This window comes from Anomalospiza imberbis, chromosome 1 (genome assembly GCF_031753505.1).
Source record: "Anomalospiza imberbis isolate Cuckoo-Finch-1a 21T00152 chromosome 1, ASM3175350v1, whole genome shotgun sequence".
Lineage (NCBI taxonomy): Eukaryota > Metazoa > Chordata > Aves > Passeriformes > Viduidae > Anomalospiza > Anomalospiza imberbis.
The window spans coordinates 4314820-4331182 of NC_089681.1; the positions used below are offsets into that span (position 1 = coordinate 4314820).

At 41.1% G+C, this 16363-nt stretch overlaps 1 protein-coding gene across 1 annotated transcript in view; it reads right to left on the reverse strand.

Annotated features, from left to right (window-relative positions):
* Positions 1–794: 794 nt before the first annotated feature.
* Positions 795–16363, reverse strand: part of DENND3 (DENN domain containing 3) — a 31636-nt gene continuing 16067 nt past the window's right edge. The window contains exons 9-23 of the mRNA XM_068179900.1: positions 15977–16132; positions 14048–14144; positions 12646–12749; positions 12183–12364; positions 11077–11598; positions 9974–10236; positions 9310–9480; positions 8753–8882; positions 8155–8262; positions 7204–7343; positions 5864–6024; positions 4773–4906; positions 4493–4608; positions 4235–4372; positions 795–2101 (exon numbers count right to left, since the gene is read on the reverse strand). Of these exons, the coding sequence (XP_068036001.1) occupies positions 1901–2101; positions 4235–4372; positions 4493–4608; positions 4773–4906; positions 5864–6024; positions 7204–7343; positions 8155–8262; positions 8753–8882; positions 9310–9480; positions 9974–10236; positions 11077–11598; positions 12183–12364; positions 12646–12749; positions 14048–14144; positions 15977–16132 (2623 nt within the window). The 3' untranslated portion in view covers positions 795–1900. The remainder of the gene's footprint in view (positions 2102–4234; positions 4373–4492; positions 4609–4772; positions 4907–5863; positions 6025–7203; positions 7344–8154; positions 8263–8752; positions 8883–9309; positions 9481–9973; positions 10237–11076; positions 11599–12182; positions 12365–12645; positions 12750–14047; positions 14145–15976; positions 16133–16363) is intronic.

The following is a 16363-nucleotide window of genomic DNA, read 5'->3' on the forward strand; positions in this document are numbered from 1 at the left end:
TTTGTCCCTTCTCTGGGAGAGGAGACAGTGGCTCACAGAGGCAACTACACCTGGCCAAGCTCTCAGCTGGCAGAGGGGAAAAGAGCGGCTCTGAGGAGCTCAGAGGTGCCTTCCCACCACCAAGGGGCCCTCAGGAAGTACCTGAAACTCTACTGAAAACTGAACACAACCTCACAGTGCTGCGACTGCAGGTCCATTCCCACAGCTGAAATCCTGGAGCAAAGCTGAGATGGTCAGTGAGCACCTAAAAACCAGCTAAGAAGACAAAACCAGGTCTAAAAAGTATGCCAGGAATGAAAATCAATAAAGACAGCAACAGGTGGGCAGCAGGTTGATACAGCCGGTTCATTTCTGCAGTCAGGGAAAGTTCATTAACAGCCCTTGTGCGTCTTTGAATGCAGTAAATAATTCCTGTCACTTACCCCAAGCAGTCTGACTGAGCCAGGGGAGGAAAGAAGAAACCTGAAAGTCACAGATATGAGGCTCAAAGGTAGACACCTTACAGCAGAAGCTGTTTTAGAAAGGAGAACATGCAGAGAGAAAATCCCAGGCAATTCTTCATTCCAGCACACAGAGAGGAGCAAGTCAGTGCTCAAACAAAGTACAGAGGCCAGAGTATCAATATAGTGTTTCATATTCTTAAATTGGTATAAAAGCTAAAAAAAGTAAAATTTTTGTTACCATGCTATGATAAAAACTTTTATCAGCAGAAATATTATACAGAGTCGTAAAATCTCTAGTCATAATATTTTCCAGTTGTTTACACCCTTCTATTTAGCCCTACACTGGTTTACATTAAGAAAAGTAGCAGCCCATTTTGTCCTTCTATTTACAGTCTTTTAGACACTGTGTCCCACTCTGCACTGATGCAGATAAAACTAGCCTGCACCGATGTATTGTTTTACTTGCAGATAAATGTCACCAGTGGAAAAACCACTGTGGATCAGGCACCAATCAGGGAATGCTGCTCTGGAGACTCCTCCAGGCTGCAGCCCCTGGTGCTTGCTCCAGGGATTGAGGAGGGGTTTCAGGACTGTGCAGAACTTAAAAATAAAGCAGGTTCTACCCAAAATAACAGCAGTTCCTCTGATTGCCGGAACAAGAACTGAAGGGAGGAGGGGCAGAAGTTGGTCTGCCCAGAGACTGAGAGGTACTTCCAAAAGCAAGTCTAATACATACAAGAATTAAATAAATTAATGCTTCAGATAAAAAAAAAAAATCAGTTTCACAAACTGCTCCAAATGCCAAGTGCTGTGTACTGTTTTCAAAGAAAGAATACATTTAAAAACCTAAAATATTCATTGGAAATACCTTGTTTCAGCTGGAGGAGCTTTCAGTGCTGTGGGCAGAGCCTGTCTGTGCCTGCATTTTAAACAAAACAGCCCCAGAAATCCCACCAAGGGTAAGGGACACTGCCCACCTACAGCTCTGAGCTCAGAAAGATGATCACAGTGACAACTCTGCGCACTTGTTTTTTTCCTTTCAGTGCCCTTTTCCACCTATTACCGGCTGTAAGGACATCATTACATCCTTTTTTTTAAGCAACCTTGCACCGCTGAGAGAGAGCTCCCATGGAATTACTGAGCTGGCTCTGGTGTTCCCAATGTGACCTGCCCCAGGCAGGTAACGCCAACCCTCCACACCACCTCATGTCCAGTTGGGAAGACAGTGACCTGTCTTCTCTCATTTCTGTTCCTTTACCAAATGTGCAGGAGCAGGACAGGGTGTGAGGGAAGATTGGCTTTAATTTCCATTTTGTACAACACAGGGACGGAAACCCAATAAATACAAGAACATAACACTGGCAAGGTGGTTGAAGTAGATGCAAAATGCTGAAGTAAACACAGTCCCAGGTCTTTGTCTTTCTCCAGAGGAGGCAGACACATTTGGAACAGCATGACTATCCGGCCTTCCAAATGGCAATCTTCCCTTCTTCCTTCCCAGAGCCGCTGAGGACGTACCTGTCCTCTGCCGAGCACAGCGCCTTCACCGCATCGGCGTGGCCGACCAGCTCCTTCTCCACACTCTTCCTCTCAGCACTGACCACGTAGATCTTCCCTTTGCTCTTGCCCTGCAGCTTCCCACTGCTGCCAACCCACAGCTGGGGGAACAAAACAAACTCACAGTCATTTTCACTATTTCACATTTCAGTCCAGGACACAGTCAAGGAGGTTTATGTGGCACACTGGTAAAGTGAATGTTCCCTTATGTTTGTCTGGAAAAGGGAAACACTGAAAATTTCCTCATCATTATAAGTATGTGACTTGGCCACTATTGCTCCTGGCCACCTCCAAGTCTCCTCAGCTGTTGTGGCATGAGCTGACGGCTCCTGGTGGTTGTCTCTGCTCCCCTCTGGTTCCCTCAGCTCAGGAAACCCCCTGTGCCCCACGCTGCAATGTTCAGCTGCCGATCATGCCGGCACTCTGGGCTGCTCTCCCTCACCCCTGTGTAAGGCACAGTGTGCCCTTGCACTACAAGAGCAGAGAAAATCCAGGGAAGAGCAACTAAAACTGCCAAGAGAAAGGAACAGCTGTGTCCTGGGGACATATGAGCAAAGATCAGAAGATGGCTTGGGTTGAAGGGGACTTTAAAGATCTTGCTTCAATCCCCTGCCATGGTCAGGAACACTTCCACAAGACCAGGTTGCTCAGGGCTCCATCCCACCGGGCCTTGAACAGGATGGGGGCAGCCACAGCTTCTCTGGGCAATCTGTGCCAGGGCCTCACCACCCCCACAGGGAAGATGGAAAAGCCAAGACTCCTTAGGTTGGAGAGAAGGCAGCTAAGAAGCCTTTACAAAAGGTTTATGAACTAACAGAAGAGCAGATAAGCTGAATGTAGAACCACTGTTCCACCCTGAAAGTAAGGAAGTCAGGGACATGTGGGAACTAGAAGTAGTTCCATTTCACTGAGAAGAAAGTACTTCTCTGTACAGGGCTGGCAGGGAAATTCATGAACCTGCTGCTCTCCAGGGAACTGTGGCACCAGCAAGTTCAAAATGAAATCACAGCCAGAGAGATTGGGTCAAATAATAGGTAATAAAAGACACAGGCCAAGGTGCCAGACAGAACACATTCTATTTCAGAGACACGCAGCATGTAGCTGAGTTTTTCTCCAGTTTCTTAAAGAGAAGCAATAGCTTGTTTTTAATGAAAGCCTGTGACTGACAGCCCTACCAATGTTGTTTTCAGCCTTTACCAGGCTGCAAGTTCACTCTCCATGACTCATTGCTGTGTAGAGGGAACAGGAGTGTGAGTGATGGCACAGGGTCTGCTTGGAGCCTGTCAGTAGTTGTGTCCCCCAAGGGCCAGTACTGGGCTCAGTATTTTTAACTTATTCATAAATTACTTAAAGAAGAGAAGGGAAAGGAACAAAGTTCTCCAGTAGAGCAAAAGAGAACTTAATGCCTTGGGGGGCTCCAAACAATCCTCTCACTCCCTTGAAACAGAGGTTAAATATGTCAATATCTGCCCTGGGAAGAATATCTTAAAATGATTTTCCATTTTAGTACAAAAGTCTAACCAGAAGCTGAATACAGAGAAAACCTCCCAATTCCATTAAAATAAAATCATTTTTGAGGAAGGAAGGAGGGAAAATCTGAGAAAAGGATTCTAAAAGTTGCTTTCCTAGTAGATATACATTAGCTATTTATTTGCAAAGTAACCTTGAATGGGTCCCTGTGGTAGCACAACTACAATCATTTACACAGTTCCTGATACTACATAAAAGCAGGTACTCAGAGGCCAATAGTGACATGGACACAAGATGCCAAGGCAGGAATCCATTGGCTCATTTGGTCTATCCTGAATTAGGAATGTGGTAACTAATCAAGGTAAAGGTCATCTACAAAAACAGGCCAATTAATTGGCATTTGTTGTTTGTCTGGTAACCTTTTATCAAGGCTTAGTCTGAGAAACCCTGAGATAAAATATCAAAGGACCTAAACTTTCCATTTCTACAGTTCCCTGAAAATGTCAGTGGCTAATAAATGTCACCAGACATTTAACTACTGATGAGGGGTTTTGCTTGCCATGCATTTTGGAGTACACCTGCAACAGCCATTTGTGTTAGGCAGTCTTAACTTCTCTGATTTCCAAGAGGAATCAACATGCCAAATCTCATGTACTTAAGCACCCACCCAGTGAGGAAGCAATGACAGCCCATGACAGCTGCAAACAAACAAAACTTCAGTAAAGAAATCCACAAGAGGCAAAAACAGCCCAGATGTCTCTCACCTGATTTTTAACTCTTATCATACAAGTAATCTCAGAGCAATCCTGAAGATGAATCTTTTGAGGTGTATTTGAAAGGTCTTTGGTGTTCCAAATGTACAGGTCACTACTCCCAGAATAAGAGGCCCACACTTCATCTCTCTAAAGCACAGAAAGATACATTTAAGCACTGCTGACAGAAAATGTATCAAAATAACCAGGTCTTTTAATGCCACATGGCCCTGCCTCCTTTAAACCTCATCACCAGAGTAGGTGCAATACCTCTGGAAAGAGCTGGAAGCCAAGAAAAGAGGAACACACATCCTTCAGGTGGTGCTCGATTTTCAGCTGCGGTTGAAACTCGTGAGTTGACACTACAAGAATGCAACTTCTGGTACCTTCAATATTAAAGATACAGAGTTAGTAATAGAGGTGCCCACTTCTTCTATCTCTACAAAACATGGATGAAAAAAGCAAAATAAAATGGAACATCCAACAACTGTCTTGTTTCTTTAGGTGAAGATGATTTTTGTAATTATTACAATTTGAGGAAGGGACTTACAGCACCACAGTTGGTCATTATGAAGCTTCACAGAGGTGAGATTTTGGCAGGGCAGCTGACAGACACGGTTCACTTTCAGAGTGCTGATGTTCCAAGCAATCACCATTCCATCTAAACTGCTGGAATACGCTTCGCTGTTGGCACAGATTAAGAGCAATTAAGAAGTATAGTGTGCATTCATGCCCAGAAAAGAGTGCACACACAAAAGAGACTTAGTTGCAAAATAACCAATTTTACAGTAATCCAAATTATTGTTCATTTTAAAATTATCTTCAATATTATCCTGTACAAACTCTGTATCAACTAGAAACACTACAGACTAACTTAGAGCTCAGTGAATGAGAGCACATTACATCATGCATGAGGAGTAGAGCACAACAAAACATTCCCTATAATTCCTCTGAACAATGTTGTCTGATGGATTTTCTCTTGAGTTAGAACAAAAATATCTCAAACTGTTCTCATTTGTTACTGCACCAGAGAAAACAAATTCTACTATCCTGTTTCTTTTTACTTTAACATGTGTTGTTTTAGAATGAGCAAACCTTTTTCAGAAGGTTCCAACAACACTTAACAACAAATTCTTCCTGAAACCCAGTTACACCTGCTGCACCACTGGCAGACCTATTGACCCTGGAGCTGCTTTTCCCATGGGAAGACAGCAAGTTAAGACCTTCAGCAAACACTCTTCCCAGTGCTACCAAAAGATCAAAAGCATTTTGCCTGAACAGAACAATAAATGTATTATTTCTTTTATAAACAGGCAGGAAAAAATCCAGAAGCTTGCTGTAAACATGTAGTCAATGACATGCTCAAAGCAAAAGTGAAGTGGTCCTTAAACTGCATCTGTATCAATTCTTCACTGGATGCTGCTGTTCCTGGCTGTTCTCATCCTCAGCCAAAAGAGCATTCCTTTATCCTCTTTGTTCCAAACTACACAGTGCTCTTCATTTAAAAAGGAAATTCTTAGTTGACATATACAATATGGGAGCTACAAAAATGAGCTACATGAAGACTTTATTAGCAGGATAAGCCCTCCCATTTAAAACAATAAATTCTTTCAACATCTAGGAAAATCAAATTTGATCTACCTGGGTGTTCCATTCTTCTTCTCCACAATGATGTCTGTAACATCAGAGCGATGATCATTCAGTTGCTTATTACAAGACATACTGTGGGTGTTGATGATATAAATAATGGAGTCCTGAGAACCAATCCACACTTGACTCTGTTCCACCATGACCATGCAAGTCTGGGGAGAAAAAACTCAGGGTTAAATAAAGCTTAGGAGAGAAATCAATCTTTAATGTAACATGGAAAAGGCTGTATTCAGATGCTGCAGTTTGCTGGTAATCACTGTAGGAGAGGAAGACTTGGCTCTCCAGTGTTCCATCCTTTGCTCTGCTCTATAAATGAGATAACAGATCTCTTTGCAAAGTTTATCCTTCAGTAAATAGGATTAATAATTAATCTTAGGGACTGACTAAAGTGTGCTTCCTGGCCCAAACAAAGTAAAAGTTACAGAGGGCACCAGAGGAACCACAGAAGTTAGCGTGCTCCTTTCCTCTGGATTGGAAGCCAACCAAACTGTCCAATATATCCACACTTCCTACTTCATCTAAAAGTAGTGTTTAAGAAAATGCTGTCTCCTCTACTGTCTCTGGATTGCCCTTCCCCTCCATCACACACTCTTCATTTATCTCCCTCCAGCCATCACTTACAACTTTATCTTCTTTTAGGTATCTGAATCTTCTGGAATTCCATCTTTCATCTACCCAGCTCTTCACCATCAGCTTTACCCCTCCCTTTCTGACTCTCTCTCACACTCATCCACAGCAATCTCTTTTGTCTTTCACACAAGTGACATGTCCAATCCCTTTTCCTGTGTGTTCTCTCTTCTGTGTGTTTTTTCACCCAGGTTGCATGCCTGGTTCCGATTCCCTTTTCACAGAGAGTGCTACTCTTTCAGGTGATCTTTGACAAACCACTCCCTTTCACCTGCTGGTTGAGACACTTTCTTTCAGAGCTCTATCTCTCTCTTAATAGCATCTACCTGGTTTCCTTACACTTCTTCCCAACCTCCAGTTCTTCAGTATGGGTGAATTTTAATCTATTGCTAGGATTCCCCTTCTCTTTGAGTTAATTGTCTTTTATTCTTTCTCGTCAACTGTTTCAACCCTGCTTTCCTGCCCCAAGAACCCATCAGGTCCTCCCAAATCCAATCCATCACTTCTCACCACTATGACTTGTTTTATTATTAATCCATTTAGCCTCCTTTCTGCTTTTCTCAAAAATCTTCAAATTTCCAGGTTAACTGAAGCCCAAACAACTCAACAACTTTTAAGGAATTATGTGATTTTGGGTCAGACAGGCTACAGCAACAAAACCATACCCAGCTGAAGCAGGAATTGTGATCCTGTGCCAGTCTTACCAGTTTAGAGCGGCCCATTTTGAAGCAGTGTTGCTGGATAGACCAGGTAGAGGCATCAAAGACCACAACCTTCCCCTCATTTAAAGCACACCAGAGTTTTGGATGAGCATTGTCCAGTCTTTCTGAAGGGTCAAGATGCCCTAGAAATAAAGCAGAGGAGAGGAGAGAAGTAAAAGAAAACATAGTATTTTTGGAGACCTGTGGGAGAGCCATTATTAGGCAGAGTAGGTTTGTAATGAAATGCATCTTCTGGAGTTTACATCATCAGTTATTGACTGACACAGTTCTCACAATGCATTGTGCTTGTTATCATCTATTTGCTGAGTTCACCCAATAATTTAATCTTATGCTCCAAAGATACTCAGAGCAGAGATAATCTCTTCCATTGATGACTAAGAGCTGAGCTCACTGAGATTGCAGTAAGGCTTTTAAGCCCTATAAATACAAGTAATAAATTCACTCACTCTTGCCTACTCCATCAAAGCCTCTCATACTGTGAAGAAAGAAAAGCACCACTGAATCCAACACTCCCCAATGTTCCTTGCACTGTGGTTCAAACTAACTCCCCTGCAGGACTCTGCTGAAGAATAAAAACCTAACAATGAATATTGATCAATGGGGAAGCATCATCCATCCATCCATCCACCTGGCTCAGGAAGTGAGCCAGAAATCTTAATGAGAAATCAGCCCATTAACAAAGAATTGAAGTCTGTGATAAGGCACATGTGCAGAGAAAGGCAAATTAAGACTGAAAACTATGCCTTGGAGTATCTTAACATGCAACATTACGGCTCTTTTAAAATTATTTTTCTGGTTTAGTATTCAGCACACAACCAATCCATGTCAGAATGTGAACACATAGGCAGGCATAATACCAGCTGTTATAAGATAATATGCTTTATAGGCTAATTAAAGCTGGGCTAACCTAAAGAGAGCAACACATCACCTTACCTGGAGTATAAAGCAAGACATCTATTGCCTGTGGAAATGTCTCACCAGCTGAGGGGTTGATCTTGTGCTTTAGTGTCTCTGAAGTTGTTTTGGGGACCATCATAGGCACTAAAATAGATTTTTAGAAGGTAATGAAGTGCACATTTAAGCCTGAAACAGAACTCCAATTCTTATGAGATAGCAATTCTACACCACTCATTCACATTTCTCACTTTTTCCCTCTAGCTTTAGCTGAGAGCCCAAACATCATTTGTATGAATTCTGGTAGCAGAGACATCCACCTCCCAAGGAGTCTAAAAAACCAAGACAAAACCATGGCATCCAAGATGGAGACAGAAGCAAAAAACCAAACCAAACCAAAAAGAAAAATAAAAGGGGGGGGGGAATAAAAAAAAAAAAAAAAAAGAACAAACCCTAAACTTTCTACTTACTATTAAATAAATTGCATTTGTGAAAGTGCAATCAGGCTAATGTCTTTTTGTATTTCTACACATAACCAGTTTGAAAACATACACACTTAAAGAGCAGAAATACACACTGAAAGAGCAGAAAGAGATGATGCAACACCAACAGGCTTTGTAGCACTGCTGTGACTGACCTTCATTTTTCATCCTGTCAAAGTAAGACAGTTTAGAGGCTGCATAGATGCTTTTAGAGGACTGCAGGGCACCAACCACAGCATCCATCAGGAGAACATTTGTCAGTGCTTGCTGGATATACTGAGGATCCTAAAGACAGAAGTCTTACTGTAGTTAATCTATTGCTCATTACTCTTACGCGACACCATGCTCAAAATCACAACATGAGCCATGCATAGCCCAAGCACCAGGCAGTCGCTGTCCTGCAGCAAAATTCCTGCCACTTGCTGGCAGACCCCACTCCCACATCCCATGTTCCAAGACAGGCCTTGGAGCAGGGAGTCAGAAGCCAGTGTTATTACAGGAATACTTCAGATCTGACACAACCTTAGTAAAGGATATGCAAACAAAACCATATGAAAAGATACAGCAGACATAAGATGGATAACCATTTCCAAGCTGGATCTTTCTTCATGGGAAAGAAACACCATGAAATTCTAAGACTTGTGCATGAATTATTCAGAACAAAGACAGCATATTCTTCATATTATTTGGTTACAAATTCCCATATTTATACCTTGTGATCATATGCCATTTTCTTTCCAGCCCACATTTCTTTCACTATCAGGTACCAGAGATCACACTCAGTTTTAAGGTTGGCTTCAAATACTTCTTTTTTAGATAATGTTTTAATCCTCAGAGTAGGTATTCTCAAAAGAAGGAAAGCTACTGTTGTGCTCTTAACATCCTGGAAAGTTACAGGAAAAAGAAAACAAAGAGAATGTACCCAAATAACAGATGATTCAGAACTCAGCCCACAGGGCATCTTTGTCTAATTACAGCTAATTATTTCAGTTGTCCATACACCAAATTAAGCAGAGCTGGATTAATGAAAATAAGTTTAAACATCATCATACAGCCCTGGCTCCAAAGTGGATATAAACCGACCCACTGATACATCAGCCACATGAGCCCATTTAATGCTCATGTTATTAAACTGATCTACTCCACATCCTATGTGCTGCATTCTGCACATTTCTCTGAGGGTATAACCTCTTGATTTTCAGTCATGAAATTTTTGGTCCAAACCCCCAGAATTTTACCTAACCACTCACATAGTGACTTCAGCACTGTTTCCTACTCTCCTTACTGAAACTTAATGTTGAGAGCCAGCTCACTCTGAAGAATGGGACATAACCTTTATCCACAGGCATGCCAGAGGATAGGAAGCTGATGCTCACCTCTATATCCCTGAAAGCAGCAATTGGGACATAGCCAGGACGGCCTCCTTCAGTCAGCAGGAACAAGCGCTTCTGGGTCAGAGCAATTTTCCCTACACCACAATTGGTTTTAACTGAGCAGGATAACTTGTAGACACATTCATTTTTATCTAGATGTTCAATTACTGCTGGTGGCAGATTCACCTCTTGAGCTTCTGCTTCAGTTTCTTTCCAGTAGTTGTAGAAATCTCTGAATGTTTCAGGATCAATTTGTTTCTGCTGTCCTAAAAAAAAATTTAAACCCCTTTAGTGTGAGAAACTATTACACAGATTTGTACAGAAAGATGGGTTTAGAAAGACAGTAACTGTCAAATTGTGCCTCTTTATTGTGCATATAAGTATAGACATTTTAGGCACATGTCCCCATCCCAAGGTTATCTCAGGCACTATCCTGAGATACCCCTGCTGAAGGTAAAACCATCCCTCACTGCGTAAAATGTGTCACTAAAGTCACTCCAGCTCCACTTAAACGTAAAGGAATAGTAAAAAAGTGAGTTAAGAATGGGGAGAAGTTAGAGAAGACTCCATATAAATTCTGGCATCAGTCAACAAGCTGAACCTGTCTTCTCCCCCATAGGATCACCTGCTGGGTAAGAATCAGACTCTAGGCACACTGAATCATTATTCCAAGCTGGCTCTTACTGGGGATTAGAGCTTGTCCATATAAGGCTTTGAATTAATATATTGCTTTAAATGTATTTTTGCAGTCAAATATTACAACCAGCAATTCTCATACTTTAATCTCTGGTAATTTTACTAATAGAGACTGTTCTTCTTTAAGCTGTTAAAGTGAGTCCTGCAAGGGTGCTGGCAGTGGGTAAAGGATACCCAAGAGGGGTCTCTGTTTGGCAGGGGACCCTGGACAAGTCAGTGGAACCTTCCTCCATGCAGCAGCTGCTCAGTGAAGGTTTCCACAATAGAACACTGACAGACTGGTCAGGCACAAGGGGCTCAGCTCTCCTACGACACTAGGACCAACCAACACTAAGAGTTTGAGTAAATCTCCCTTTTTCATGTGACAATGCTAAATAAGAATCAAAAAACCCCAACAACCTTATACTCACCTACTGTCAGAGCATCGAATAATCGGTGGATAGTGTCTATATCCCTGACAATCCCAGACTCCTGAATTCTCTTCACAAAATCATCCAGCTGCATGTGTGTTTTTGGCAATTCGAAATTTTTTACGTGGTCATCTATTTTCAGAACTTCCCTTTGTTTTTCCATCGCTCGACTTATCAGCCTCTTGAGCTCAGGTTTGCGGTCTGCCTGCAAGCGCTCTGAGCGAGGCAGGTTCTCCACTATTTTTCTTACAAGATCAGTAGGGAAAATTCTTAAGTCTGTTTTTTCTAGGTTCTGAAAGTCAGAAAGTGCATTTAGTAGTTTCCCTTGCATCAAGCTAACAAGGCCCCGGAGGTAGAAGTACCTTGCCAGCAACGCAGAGTTCTCAGGGGGTAAGCTACTGATAGCTTTGCTGAGGTGGTTGAAGAAGTCTGTGTAGTAGGAGTGAACACACTGGAACATCAGAGGAAAGTGAATTTCAGGGATTTTGAACGTGGTGATGGATTTGGAGGGTGTTCTCATAGCTAGAAACAAACACCAAGAGAGTACATTGACCAGGGAAAGGAGTAGAAGTGTAAATATCTTCACAACCAGCAATACTACAAACAAGAAACAGAATCCCCATCACAACAACAAGCAATTACAAGAAACAAGAAGGATTACAGCTGTGCTAGGGACACAAACACATTTCTGTATCTATTGCCCCTATTATGAGAATATTCCCTAATCAGATAACATCAATTCTGGAAAAGTTGAAGAAAAAAGGAAAAAAAAACCCCTTGTGGAGTTCTTTCTAAACAGTGATAAGCTTAAGCCTGTGTTTAAATTAAAGGTAGTAGAGAACTGGACATAAGGTGGGTGAGGACTCAGAAATCAATTATCCAATATCAATCCCACTGGGACCAATCACTGTTTTGTGGTCCAGCAAAACTTCCAGCAGGCTACAGACTGACTTCACAAGCCAGGGGAAGCACAGACAGGCTCCAACTCAAAGTGACTCAGCCCATCATTTCTTCCGAGGAGCTGACAGTGTTTCTGTGACAATTACTCCGTGATGTCACCCCAAAAGACAACAGAAGAGTCTTTGTCCATCACAATCTTCCCTTACCAACACCTCTTTCCACTTTTCGAAGTGAGGAGTTCCTGGTGGGGCCCTCGGGCAGTTTGATGTCCTGCAGGTTGGGCATGCTGATCACCATGCGCCGGCTGGCCTTGCGCGCGGCACTCATTCGCTTGGAAGCCATTTTCTCTATCGTCAGCCTTCTGGGGGTGGGAAACATCAAATCTAACCTGAGGAAAATAAAAACAACACACTACTAGTTTCAGAACTCACACATACACACTAAATTGCTGCCTGTTTTTTTTTTACTTTTTTGTATTAAATCTACAATTTCAACAGCCATCTGTTCATGTAAACCTTTTGCAATAATCATAATTAAATTAGAGTTAGCAAAAAAATCATAATCTTATTTATAGATGACCTGATCTCATACCAAGAGAGTTAAAAGGACTTTTATGACTGATACAAATAGAAGATTCTAAACCAGAATAAGAAATGAGAAAAAAACTACCTGTCTTCTTCAGACTGGGTACTCAAGTCAAGCCGAGCAAAAGCATCCATCTTTCTGCTCAAACGAGCTTTAAGGAAAGAGTGAAACATGTAGGTCTCTAAAACCTGTGAGACACAAAGGAGTTAACTGTGGATCATTTATAAACTTACATTTTTGTTAGCATGTCTTGTTCATTTTTATTACCTTTACACATGCAAAACTGAGACCTTCCAATTTAGCAATCACAAAAATAAAAATATTGAAGGCTTCAAGAGAAAACTAATTAAGTTTCCATTCACCTCTGGACTTGGGTGATACTTGCTTAGTGGCAAACAGTAATCTCAAACTGCTCTCCAAGAGGTGAAACCAAACAAAAATGAGAGATACTGAGCAAAACAGAGCTACAAGTTTAGTATTATCTTTTCTACATAAACCAAGTGCTGATAATACTGTCTGTGGTTTGGAATAAGAATTTGGAGCCACTCCAAATTAACATTATGTCATCACACTCATACTGAAAAGACAAGTGAATCATCTTTTCTTCTGGTAACCCCCAAAACTGGGGGCTACCCTGCTCAGGTAATTATTGTGGTGTCATCCAGAAATAACTTTCTAAAAAGGTTAAATTGCTACTTTTAGGATAGAGGACACAACAAAAAATGCCAAGTGTGAATTTAAAAGAGGGAAAGCCACCATCTCTCATCACTGCACAGTTAAACAAGATGAAACATGGGATTTGAGGCAATACAACATGTCTATTGTATAAATGTTCAAATGCCTCTTACTAATCCACTTGCAATGTACAATGTAAAACAGCATCTCCAAAAGCATTAGGATTCCCAGTTTCCAGTATTCCTCCAGTAGGTGGCATATTTTCCTAGCAATTGTATGTCCAGGACATTCCAAATCTTAGTCCTTTCTAGTGGATTTTTTTGAGTTTTCTTAATTCCAGACAACACTATTAACTACTCCATAGTGTGGTATTTTCTAAGATTCACTTGAAAGCAAACCTACCATTTTGCTATTTGGTATTTAAGGGAGTCAGCTGCTCAAAGCTCCTCTTAAATATGTACATCCAAGTTTTAAACTAATATTAAATTTCAATGAATAAAATTGCCACCATTCCATTTATAACATTAGAAATTACTGCTGAAAATATTTTAATTATTTCTATTAATCTGAAATCCTGGTCAAAAGAGTTCCAATAAATTTCTTTCCTGAGGATATATTAAGATTTTCCTTTTAGTCCGTCTGTTTTTAAAAATGTTTGCACATTGCAACAACTTTCCATTGGAAGCTTTATCCAACAAATACTGTTTCTCCTGTAGGATTCATTACTTTGTTACCTTTAAATTTCCAGATATTGGCATTAATCCTAAAATAGAGATTTATTAATAGCAGATAATCACAGCACTGAATTTACCTTTTTGTAGAATGGCTGGTCTCTGATTGCCCTTGTTTTCAGAAATTCTTCACTGTTAAACACTCTGTGTTCATAATTTAGATGGTCTTTTACCTCCCTGGAGACATAAATAAATAAATAGATAAATCTGCTTGGAGATTTGTAAGCAAGTTGTACTTTTGCAAGAGCAGCAGCCCACTGGTATTACTAGAAATATGCTGCAGTATCAGGAAACAAAATAAAAATGTGCTGCAGTATTGCAGTATTAGAAGGCAAACTCAGTTTTAATGAACAAGTCTGTGTTACTGAATCATGGAAAAAAGAATTCAAATTCTTACAAGTAAGGTAGCCTGTCTGCTGCCAAACTCACATACACTCTGTAAGACTTAGTAAACCATGAAGGAGAATCTGTGTAAATCATGACTTAGGCTCCAATCCTGGAATTCCATTTACATACACAGGTCCTGAATCACACACAACCCATTGGAGCACAAAAGACAAGGGCACCTATCCTGGGCAATTTGAAAGTTGTGACCTGACCTCACACTGTCCCATCACATTGCATCTGTAAGAGGCACATGAAAAACAGGGTTCTTAGTACATCTTGTTAACAGTTTATCCAACCATATGGGGTCAGGAAAAGGTCTGGTCAATAAAAGTACATACTTCTATGTAATTCTATACAATTGAGCACTGTCTGCTTTAAACATGGAACCTCCACACACAGAAAATCACTACAATGCTTTGCTGAAGACAGAACAACTGGCAGCACAACTGCATCGGAGAGTTACTTTCCTTCACTCCTGGATGCTGGCAGAGTTAGGAGATAGAAGAAACAAGGCTGAAAAAAAGAACAAAGAAAAAGTTTGAAGGAAAGGAGAAAGAAAGCAAAAGAATCAACCCCTTTGTGATACATATTATCTCTTAGACAGCAAAGCATCTGTTCATTTTTTGCAGCCAAATGTTTAATGCATTAAAGAGTTCAAGCTATTACAAGCAAAAATGCATTTGTCCTCATCTTTGTCTGGAATTATTGTTGCCAAACACTGAAATCCACAAAATCCCACTGTGTAAATAAATGCATTTCAGATTCCATAATCAGCTATCTGTAAAGGCTGTTCTAGTCCCCACACCCAGCATCTACTGTCCTTCTTGGAGGGTCCAGACACCAGCAGAAGCACTCCTTAAGCTGATCCAATAACACACATCTGGTATTTGGACTCTGTAAATTAACCCAGCTCCTTCTGACTGAAAGTATCAAGAAGAATTCCCGTGAGCAATTCAATATCTGATCCAAAGGGAAGAAACACCTCTAGCAAGAGTCCATATCATTGTTAAAATGCCAAACACAGCCAATACCCCACATTTCTTACCATAGAATTATGGAATACCCTGAGTAGGAAGGGACCTACAAGGATCATTGAGTCCAGCTCCTGGCCAGTTGTCCCTTCCTGTGCCAACACTTTGCCCTTGAGCTTAAACAGCTCCTCTCCCTCCTTCATTCTCAGGTGTTGCAGTCTTCAGGTATCTCATCCATTCTCAGTCCAAACACACCCAGGTGTGCTGAACTTTTGTTCCTGTTTTCAGCTCTTCTACCCTGTCCTGGTTTGAATTCATGTGCCTCTAACAATGGGACCAAAACTTGACTGATATCCCTGCTGGGGCCTAAGCTTTTCCAAGGACTGCACTTCTCTTCCTAAAATCTTCCTACAAAAGACAAGCTCGAAATCAGAAGAGTTTTATGTAAGATATTCTAGCAATGTATATATACATCAAAACATCAATTACTCATATTCCATCAGGCTACAGGACCTACTTCTCATATTCCCTAACAAAACCTAAGCCCTACAAAATATCTGTAAAGCCAAAATGAGAATATTTTCACAGATGCCTAAAGTGTCTTAACCAGCACCACAAGCTCTTCGAATAGGAAGTACTACACCCACTTACCTGAAGATATTAACAATTAACTGCAACATGGTTTGCTGCACGTCCATGTTCAGTTTCTGCTGCCAAGCCCTCCTGCGGGTTTGGAGCTCACCAAGGTCTGTGCTGGCTCGGAGATGGCAGAGCTCCAGATCAAAGTGCAGCTGCAGACCCTCCACTCTACACACAGAAGAAAACTATTAACTTACATCCTAACACAAACAATTTTTTAATGCCTTAAAAAAAAATAAAGTAATTTAGGCCCATGCATCTTACAGCTAGAGAAGTGCAAGATTGATTTACAAGTGCTGACAAGCTAACAAGATTCCAGGAAGCCCCACTCAATTAAATCACAGTGCACTCAGTCTTCTTTGTAAAGTTCAGAGTATAATCTGCATCAATAATAACAAA